This window comes from Dipodomys spectabilis, unplaced genomic scaffold, assembly GCF_019054845.1.
Source record: "Dipodomys spectabilis isolate Male_0828 unplaced genomic scaffold, ASM1905484v1 ptg000480l, whole genome shotgun sequence".
Lineage (NCBI taxonomy): Eukaryota > Metazoa > Chordata > Mammalia > Rodentia > Heteromyidae > Dipodomys > Dipodomys spectabilis.
Genome location: NW_024871157.1, coordinates 1,430,911 through 1,441,658, shown reverse-complemented (window position 1 = coordinate 1,441,658; position 10,748 = coordinate 1,430,911). Strand labels below are relative to the sequence as shown.

General features: G+C 43.4%; 1 protein-coding gene across 5 annotated transcripts in view; it reads right to left on the bottom strand.

Moving 5' to 3' along the window:
• Positions 1-2,959: 2,959 nt before the first annotated feature.
• Positions 2,960-10,748, bottom strand: part of Clip1 (CAP-Gly domain containing linker protein 1) — a 99,709-nt gene continuing 91,920 nt past the window's right edge. For 3 of the 5 annotated variants that reach the window (XM_042668924.1, XM_042668927.1, XM_042668926.1), the window contains 5 exons: positions 7,634-7,751; positions 7,403-7,553; positions 6,815-6,864; positions 5,037-5,161; positions 2,960-4,517 (listed from right to left, as the gene is read on the bottom strand). In XM_042668924.1, coding sequence (XP_042524858.1) covers positions 4,292-4,517; positions 5,037-5,161; positions 6,815-6,864; positions 7,403-7,553; positions 7,634-7,751 — 670 coding nt within the window. In that variant the 3' untranslated portion in view covers positions 2,960-4,291. Of the gene's footprint in view, positions 4,518-5,036; positions 5,162-6,197; positions 6,204-6,814; positions 6,865-7,402; positions 7,554-7,633; positions 7,752-10,748 lie in introns of all 5 variants that reach the window. The other 2 variants (XM_042668928.1, XM_042668925.1) reach the window with 1 other exon arrangement.

The window sequence follows — 10,748 nt, the reverse complement described above, 5'->3', positions numbered from 1 at the left end:
ACTCAGTTGTCAGCCTTTGCCAACCTCCCAAGTGCTGAGATGATAAGCATGTGACACTGCACCTGGCCCAGTATGGATTATTCACCTCAGGTCAGTACCAAAGTTGAGCACTACTATTAAGGAAAGAGAAACATTCCTACTTGAATAATAACTGTGAATAAGCCTGTGTTCAAAGGCCCAGCACTCAATTGCTTTAGTAATCATTTCTGTAAATATTCCAGCAATTGCTAGGTGCTAGTGGCTCATATCTGTAACCCTCTCTACTCAGGAAACAGATCTGAGGGTCTCAGAAGCCAGTCCCAGCAGGAAAGTCCCTGAGGTGTTTTGTTTTTTTTTTGGGGGGGGGGTTGGGGTTGGTGGTGGGGCTTGAGCCCAGGGTGTGCCACTGTTCCTGAGCTTTTTTTTTCCCCCCTCAAAGCTAGTGCCCTTCCACTTTGGGCCACAGCTTCGCTTCTGTGAGATGAGTCTCACAAACTTTCCTGCAATCCTCAGATCTCAGCCTCCTAAGTAGCTAAGATTACAGGTGTGAGCCACCAGTGCCCAGCCCAGGACTCTTATCCCTAACCATCCATCCAAAAGCCAAAAGTGCACCGTGGCTCAAGTGGTACAGTACTAGCCTTGAACACAAAAGCTTAGGGGACCTCACCCAGACCCTGAGCTCAAGCCCCAGGACCAGCACACATGCACACTCCAATCCTATCAGTTTTCAGTTTCTACAGTTTCATGGATTAACAGAAGCTGGGCATTGTGACACATGCCAGATCATGGAAAATGGAGGCAGGAGAAAATTATAGTGAGATCTCCAAAACACAGCCCCCCTTCTTCCCCTTCCCCCACCTGGATAGCTCAGTGGTACAGTGCTCAGTGGTACAGTGCTCGCCTAAGATGTTCCTTAGAACTGCAAGATAAGGAAATCCCAGTCAAAAAAACAAAAAACAGAACTGCAAGGTAGTGTTAATGCTACCACTTGTATTTTTGTTAGGTAGTGTGATAAAACACTAACAACCTCAGATTTTTTTATGAATGGGTCACAATGCTTTGATACCAATTTCCTTTTTAAGTACTGGGTTTTGAACTCAAGAGCTTTGGACTGTGTAAGACAAAGACTCTATGACTTAAGCCAGCCTTTCTTGATTTATTTAACTTTTTCTCCAGATACTCTGTCTTTAGTCCCAGCTGGCTGTGGACCCTGGTCTCCCACCTTTTCCTCCCACATAGCTGGGATTACAGGTTAGGCCCCGTTGTTCTTTGAGATAACATCTTTTTGCCTAAGCATCTCTTAAACTAAGATCCTTCCACTTTCACCTCCTGAGTAAGACAAAATAAGTCATATTTGAGGTGGACAGTCTTGGCCCGGGACCCTGTGGCATGCTGTTCTACAATCCACTAGGACTTTTCCTTTGCAAGTTTGAAGAGGAATTATTTTAGGTTTCAATTTTTGTCTTCTCCTTCACTAATTTTTTTGTTGGTCATGGGGCTTGAGTGCTGTCCCTCAGCTCTTCAGCTCAAGGCTAGTGCTCTACCACTTGAGCCACAGCGCCACTTCCCCTTTTCTGAGTGGTTTATTGGAGATAAAGAGTCTCAGGGACTTTCCTGCCCTGGCTGGCTTTGAACCATGATCCTCAGATCTCAGCCTTCTAAGTAGCAAGGGTTACAGGCGTCAGCCACCCACGCCCTGTTCCTTCACTTTTTTTTTGTTTTTTGGTTGCTGTTGTTGGTTGTGGGGCCTGACGTGGGTGCTGCCCCTCAGCTTTTCAGCTCAAGGCAAGCACTCTACCACTTGAGCCCCAGTGCCACTTCCAGCTTTTTCTGCTTATGTGGTGCTGAGGAATTGAAGCCAGGGCCTCATGCATGTGAGGCAAGCACTCTACCACTGAGCCACCTTCCCAGCCCCTCTTCACTATTTTTTTTTTTTTTAAAGGAAGTTTTTTTTTTGTCGGTTGTGGAGCCTGAACTCTGGGCCTGGGCGCTGTCCCTCAGCTCTTCAGCTCAAGGCTAGCACTCTACCACTTGAGCCACAGCACCACTTCCAGCTTTTTCTTCTTATGTGGTGCTGAGGAATCGAACCCAGGTCCTCATGCATGCAAGGCAAGCGCTCTACCACTGAGCCATCTTCCCAGCCCCCCCTTCACTATTTTTGAGAGAGGGTCTTACTCTATATCCTAGTTGGTCCTTGAACTAGTGACCTGCTTGACTGTCTGGGATCACCAGTATGTGCCATCATGCCATTTCTCTCCCCAATTCTTTTTTTTTTTTTGGTCTGGTCGTGGGGCCTGAACTCTGGACCTGGGCGCTGTCCCTCAGCTCTTTAGCTCAAGGCTAGTGCTCTAATACTTGAGCCACAGCGCCACTTCCGGCTTTTTGCTTTTTGCTTATGTGGTGCTGAGGAATCGAACCCAGGGCCTCAGGCATGCAGGGCAAGTGCTCTGCCACTGAGCCACCTTCTCAGCCCTTCTCTCCCCAATTCTTAAAAACCCCTGACCTTATGCACAGCAGATGATCTGAAGAGTTAGGTCTTACGGAGATCAAAGCCACAAATACCTCATCTTTTCCCAATTTTTTACAATTCTTAATGATTCAGTTGCATTCCCATACACCCAAGACCCATTCTCCAGATACATGACCCTCAGGAAGTTCCCTCTGCTGCTCCCCACAGCTGGTCAGCAGGGCCTCCTCGACTCCAGGCATTCAGGACACACCATTTTTGTTTTTTCACAAGTTATCAACAAGAGTACAGAAGAAATGACTATTTGGAAGGTTGGGGTGCAATCCAATGTTTATCATGCAGGAGGACCTGGGTTCAGGAAGGAAGGAGAGAAGTAGGGAGGGACAGGGAAGAAAAGAGGAAGAGAGGGAAGGGAGGGAAAAGAAGGGAGAGGAAGAGAGGGAGGCAATTATGATTTGAATCTCTAGGGCCATGATGACAAACCTGAGAATAACACAAATTTACTACCATGACTGAAAACAAAATAACCATTTATTAAAGTAGTTACAAGAACACTTGTTTGTGCAGGTTTTAATACTGCTTTAAATGTTAAGTCTGTGAAACAATTCCTATGATCTTATTAACTGGTAACAGATGTGTTTAATATCCACTTGTCAGACACACAGTTGATCATCTTGGGGAGGAAATCCATCAAAGGCATATCTACAATTATACAAGTTCTTATTATACAGGTCGCATGGACGGTGCATCATCTTAATGCCTTTTAGAAGACATTGCCACTACTCTCTAACATGTCCTGGGGGTTGAGGTCCTTCATTTTATTTTCCTGTGATAAGAAAATCAATGTTGAATTTCTCATCGTACATTCATGTAAAAATACAGTTTAAAAAAACTTGTAAAGGAAGACTGTAGTTGGTTAATTTATGTGTTTTATAATTAATTCACTGCTGGAGAAGTATGCTAGAGAAGGGGAAAAAAAATTAACTGGAAAAAAGTTCTTCCAGCGATTTCTATTTGGTAAAGAAACAAAATGGAAAAAAAAAAAGGAAAAATAGCTTTGGAGCCACATGATGCTATTTCTGGCCTAGCCCTGACGATGATTTTAGGTGTTTGCTTTTTCATAAAGGTAAAAAAATCTGAAAAGAAAAACACACTGTGTTTTTTTCCAAAATATAGATTTCTTTAAAAAATATATACATATAATATATAGAAGCTGAAATTATTAACCCAATAGAGAAGACACCGCAGCGAGAACGTGGGTGCAGCATAAATATTATAAAATGTCCCACAGCAGTTGGGGGCTTCCCTCTGTTACCCGCTTCATGACGCAGAATCACACCTGTGCTGTCAAGCCTGGCGACAAGGCACTGCTGACGGCGGGGAGTGCAGACAGCTGATACTTATGGAAACACTAAACTGTACATTTTTTGCAACTCGTTCCAGTGTCAAGCTTCACCAAAAAAAAAAATCTAAATACACAAAATGCAGCCCAGAAATTTTTAGTGCAAATGTGAAAAATAACGGCATAATTTAAAGTTTCTTAAATAAGGTATGGTAAGGGTTGGGCTTGTTCCATGAGGGACAATAAACGAAACAGCACCTGGTGCAATATCTTAAACTTAAAACTTCAGAAAACAAGATGAAAGGTGAAAGTTCACCTACTACATATTTATTTACTATTCTAACTTAAAAGAAGATTAAAAGTGACTTGTTGAAGACCTAAATATTTTCTTAGCTTTGCTGACCAAACTAACAGGAGTTCTGCTGAAGTTGCACACGCAATGCTGGTGTTAAGCTGCTTTGGTGCCAGTGTCTCTGAGCAATCCCACTTCTGCGCCGAGGCCCTCAGAAGGTCTCGTCATCGTTGCAGTTGGTCGCCCAGTGCCCGAACATCTCACAGATCTCACAGTATGGCCTCTCCTCACTCCTGCTGCCGTGGTGCGTCGAGTGGGGAGGGTCCTCAGATATTTGTGTCTGGGTGGGGCAGTCCTCGGTGTCGTGGAGATCAAAGCAGTCACAAATGTCACAGAAGAGGCGGGGCTTCTTCTTGGACTGTTTCTCTTGGTCATCACTACAAATGTTAATGTGAAAAGCCAGAAACTTTATCAAGAGAAATTCAAGAGACAATTGCACTTATAAAGAATTTGAAAAATAAGAAACCAGGTATGTTGGTAAACAGCTATAATCCCAGTTACATGAGAGGCCAAGGCAGGAGGGTTGAGAGTTCAAGGCCAGCCTGAGCAAAAATGTATAAGACCCTGTTTCAAAAAGAGAATAAAAACAAAGGACCGGGAGAGTGTAGGTAGCTCCATAGGTAGGATACCTGCTTAGCATGTTTATAGGGAAAAAAATTTGAAAACAAAGCAAGGGGTGACATAGTCCAAAAAGAAATGTACTCATTAGCTGACTTAGGTAACTAACTTCTCTTTATAACAACATCTTTCTAATAACGATTAAAAAAAAACAAACAAACAAGAAAGAACTACAGTCTGCCAGACTGACAGGGGTCTAATTGTTTCTTTTGGTTTGGCAATCTGCTGGGGAAGCTCATCCTAGGCATACACGCTGAAGCCGGCTCCGCACACAGTACCTGTCATAGTTGTTCAGGTCATCCCCATTGCCATTGAGAGCCGCTTCTGACATCATCTCTACCTTCATCTTCAGGTCCTGATTCTTCCTTTGAAGGTCCACTATTACTGAATTTAGGAAATCAATCTATTTATTAAAAAAGAGAAAGAAACAGTGAGCTATGAGTGTGTGTCCAAAACACATAGTAGCAGTGGGGGTAAACCCTCAGGCTAAATGAAGACATCAGAGGGGCCGACAAGGCAGCTACTGAGTTCTGCTCCCTAGAGTGAGAAAGCCAGGACTATCTGACAAACAACTGAATATAAGTGAGGCTACAGCTCTACGAAGGGACTCAGGAGGTTGCTTAGTTTCTCTCCAACTTTTCATACTGAGTAACTATTTTATAGTGACAACCAGTTTAAATGACATTTTATTGAATGTTTCCAGATAGAAATAGATAAACTTGTCACTTCCAGTTTTCTAGTGTTTTATTGGAGATAAGAGTCTCACGGACTTTCCTGTTTAGGCTGGCTTTGAACAGCGATCCTCAGAACTCAGTCTCCTGGGTAGCTAGGATTACAGGCATGAGCCATCGGCACCTGGCTATGTCAGTTCTCTTTTGACCACCATTTCTGGACTGATCTATAAAGCGTGTGTTTCTAGTATTTTTTTTTTTTTTTTTTGTCCATCATGGGACTTGAACTCTGGGCCAGGGCACTGTCCTTCAGCTCTTCGGTTCAAGGCACGCACTCTACCACTTGAGCCACAGTGCCATTTCTAGTTTTCTGGTGGTTCATTGGAGATAAGAGTCTCACGGAGTTTTCTGCCCAGGCTGGCTTTGAACCATGAGACTCAGATCTCAGCCTCCTGAATAGCTAAGGATTGCAGGCGTGAGCCACTGGCACCTGGCTCGTTTCTAGTAGTTTTAAAGAAGCATTTGGTCTTTCTCCTGCTGGGGCATAGTACACGAGGGTGGCGGTCCTGCGTAGGTTGCTACTCTCAGCATCAGTGAGGCGCCTTTGAAGGCAGACACTGAGCCTATTTTTACTTCACAAACTTCATTTTCTAAGTCCTATTAGGAGCCCCGTTTCAGGAAGAAGAAAAACCACAACATGGACATACAGCAGAAAGCCATACACACCAACACATCATGTGCACACAAATTATGAAACATAAAACAAACCATTTGCTGATGGGAGGAAAAGTGTTGTCAGCAGCAGCAGAAACAAATGGAAGCAGGAAAGGGAGAGAAAACAATGTTAATTTTCTGCTACACCCATGAGACACACACTAAGCAGACAGAACTAACCTAGAGTAAGTTAAGAGATCGAAAGCTGTCACTTATAATATGCCCAAAGGATTAGAAACATCCCAAATGCCATGTTAACCTGACTAAAATTATGGTACATCCATACAATGGAATACTATACAGCTACAAAAGATAGGCACAAAATGGTGTAGGTGGTATTTTTTTACTTATGTAAAAAAATGAGGTGACGGGCGAGGGGATTGTATTGGAATATATGTGTATGTGTGCACATGTGTGTGTCTGTGAATTAGTCTTTTAGGCTTAAGGAATCCTCATCCTTGCAAGTGCCAAGACTATTTCTTTAAATCTCTGCAAAACCAAGATAGGAGTAACAGTAATTATCTGAGGGTTGAGGAACTGAACAGAAGAAAGTGTGGAAGACTGATTATTGTACATATTTTTTTAATACTGTTGAATGTTTGAAATAAGAATGAATTGTCTGTTCATAAGAAAATCGGAAAGACAGCAGAGCAGTAAGCTAGGAACATTACCTGGCTCTCCTGGGCTCTTTCGTCCTCTTCTGCCTGAGCATCAGTATTACCTTATATTAAAATAAGACAAAGTAGAGGGGGGTGAATGACATTGCAATTTACTCTCCTTACTGAGTAAGGGAGGTGTGAAAAACTTTATTCCCACATGGCCCTCTGTGATCTGGCCAGAGGCCCACAGGGTCTTCACAGACACCTGCCCTATCCCTTTTAGCCTACTCATCTATTGCATACAAATGTCTGCCCCTTCCACCTGACTTTAAGAAGCAAGTGGTCACCCTCCTGCACAGGGGCCTTCTCTGTCCTCCATCCCTGTGTGTACTTTCAGAGCCTGCTGTGGTTGCTGCCATGATGGCGGCTGTCTGATGTGTGGCAGTACTCAGAGACTGGAAATGCCCCAGAGAAGCATCAAGCGTGCCCCTGTGTGGGGCCTAGACTATGACTAGCCCTGATGAGTTAATGTGGGAGAGCCAGGGACAGCAGGGGGCAGAGCAAGAGCTGGCTGCACTGGAGGCCCATGGCTCCTGGAGGAGAGTGGGGTGAAAGGAGGGGTGCCAGGCATGCAGTAGTGTCAGTTCAGCTTTGTATTACCTGAGGAGCTGCTGAGCTGCCTCTTGTTTTCTTTGAGTTGAAGCTCCAAGTTCTTTACCTTGAGCTCAAGCTTCACCTTATCAGACTCCAGAGTCTGAACAACGGAATGCAAGGACTTGGCAGAGGCATTTTCTCCTCTGAGCACTGAGACCTGCAACAAACACGGTGGCTGGACTTAGGATGGGAGGTGGGGTCAAAGCTGCTGCAGGACACATCCCCCCTGTAGCCCACCTCATTCCGCAGCTTTTCCAGCTCTGCGTCCTTCTCTGTGAGCAAAGCACTGGTGATGCTGATGGATTTCTGCAAGGAGGCTTTTTCTTCATCAGCGTCTTTTATGAACTTTGATTCTCTAAAAGACCAAAGAGTTAAAAAGAGTTCCAGACATCAACTGAGAGCCACCAGTGCACAACTATTCTAAAACAGACACTCAAATAAGTTTAGTTAATGTAAAAATTTATAAATAGGAAGCTTTATAGGGCATTAAAAGTATTGTGCTTGCAAATTTTTACTTGAAATTTTACTTACTGTGAGGGGAGAAAAAGTTACCTATGCAGAGACATGCCAGAATCTGCATTATCATTGTATCCATTTGAACTTAAAGAGACAAGTTAATAAATTTGGAAGATGTAAATTTAAAAAAAAACTGTTGCAACCCTCCCCCAAATTATATCAAAATAGAGCCCCAAATTGAATATTGTTACATCTGGAATAAATTATTACCAAGCAATGACAATTAAAATACATACATGCAAAGCAATTACACAGATGCCATGCAGAGCAGTTTTATGCTGGAAATATCCTTTGGTTCTCACTAATTTCAGTAACTTTGTAGCAAGTTTCAAGAATGAGTTTTAAGATGATGTGGGCCAAAACAGCAACAAAGATGATTACTATCCAAACTGAAGGATTACTACTTTAGCCACAGTATCTGAGAGGATGTCAGCTGCTTACAGAAATCACACTGCAGAAAGGCTGACACGGAAAGGTGATTCAGTGGGAGAATGGAGGCTGGAATTAGGGGGGCAAAAACATGGACTCTGGTTTCACAGCAGGCAGGTGAAGCCTTTATTGAGGGGGGCATTCCCCCCTAGAGTCTAGGCAGTGGGTGGACAAAGGGAGGGACTCAAGAGACATGGGAAGGGAGGGTAAGCTGCAAGTCAGCTCAAGAGGGAGGGGCTTGCACATGCTTACATGGGTACATATTTGAAGCTTTGTTGTAAAATTACATGTGTACAAATGGGTCAAGTTCATGAAAGAAGGAAAGACTGAGTGAGGCACTGTCACTGGTTGGAAGAGACTAAAGAGACAGAAGACCCAAGTGCAATGTGGTTCTAGTTTGGCTTCTGGATGAGGAAACGCTGAAAGTGACAAACTGGGAAAGCTTAATAAATCTATGCTCTCACCATGGCTATGTGAGATGTTCGGGGGTGGGGGGTGGGGGGTGGGGGGTGGGGGGGGTGGTGTGTGGAGTGGGGGGCAGCATGGAGTGGGTACTGAGGTCTGGCTACACTACCGGTACAACCATTCTATAAATGGAAAATTCATATTACATGCACAGTAAAGCAGCAGAAAGCAGACCTTGTAACACAAAACTACCTCAGGGAAAACAAAACTGAAGCAGTTCCTAAGCTAGCCCTTGGGGGCACAACCTCAGACACTACATTAGCACAGACAGTCCTCAAAGGAGAGTCCGCAGCATAACATGCAGCCATTCTGGCTCTGTTACAGGCAACTAGCAGAGCATGTGAGGTATAGTCTGGTTTTGAACCAACTGGAGGAGTAGGAAACTGAGGCCCAGGTTAGAAATGGCAGAAAGTATGTCTGGTTAGTGAGACCCAAGATATCCGGCACACGAATTACAGAATTCTTATAGTTTATGGTAAATTGAAATTCTACACAAAGATGAAAATATAAGTGTTGTTTTTATCTTGTTGTGTGGCTTACACTTACACCCCAGAATTGTAAGTAGTAAGAAAAGAATCTGATACTTAAAGAAATTTCTTGAAGTAAAAAAGAGAAAAAAATAGGGGAAAAAGGTGAGCTTCAGATGTATTGAATCACGAAGGGGTAACACCTTGTTGCTTTGTTAGGAAATGGGGCCTTGTCTAGGCTAAAGCAAAATAACTTTAATCCACGACTCTCTGCCCCATGGAGAGTATTTGATGCCATACTCAACTTATTTGAGTTTGTTATAATGCAGAAATGATTTCTGGACTTTCACTTGCTAAAAGTCCAACTCAAATTTGAAACATCTAATTTTAAATATATTTACTTAAAAATATCAAGACTTGCCAGACACTGGTACCTTACGCCTGTAATCCTAGCTACTCAAGAGGCTGAGACCTGAGGATCATGGTTCAAAGCCAGCCTAGGCAAAAAAGTTCCCCATGAGGCTCTCCTCTCCATTTAACCACTCAAAAACCAGAAGTGTGGGTACTGTTGCTCAAGTGATAGAGTGCTAGCCTTGAGCACAAAGAGGTTCGGGGACAGCATCAATGACCTGAGTTCAAGCCTCACAACTGACCAAAAAAAAATAATAATAATAATCAAGATTTGGGGTCATTGAGGACAGATGTAAATTCGTGTATACTTGGCCAAATCCTCATACACTATTAGGGGAGGACAAATACCAAGAGCTGAGCTGGCAGAAGGGAAACCGGACAGGCGTCCTCTGGCCACCAACCACACTGTGCTCATCATCCCAAATCCATACAACCTCTCAGTCAGGCTGTTCCCTGCAAAGATGGCCAGAAGAATGTTTCTGTATAAATTACCACAGGACACATGATTAAGAAAGAGATCTGCTAGATGACAGGACACAGGGACCTGGGAAGCTCATCTCTGTTGACAGCTTCATCGCTGGACTCTCAGTCTTATCTCTAGGCCCTAGTTCCACAATGTGAGCCATCTCTGCCAACATCATGTTTAAGCCATGTTGGCTACAATGGCCTGGGGAGAGGAACACAGCATGAAAGAAGGGCTATAGAGCCAGAAATCTCTTTGCCCATCCCCCGGGGGAAGAGATCACGCAGATTCTTTTCTTACTACATACAGAAGAAATTAATTCCAGTAATGAAGCAAATACCTTAAAGTGTTACTGGGCAAGCGTTAAAAAAAATGCAAGATAACAAGAACCAAATATTAGAAACATGAAGAGAAATGCAAATACAGTAAGAACTAAATTTGCACTGAAGTTCTTTGCTGTATATAGACATCTAAAAGAAATGTGTGTGTGTGTGTGTGTGTGTGTGTGTTTGTATACACTATTGAGTATATTTTACAAAACAAAAGCAAGACACAGAGGGACAAAGGCAGCCAAAAATATATACAACAATCTGGTTTACTA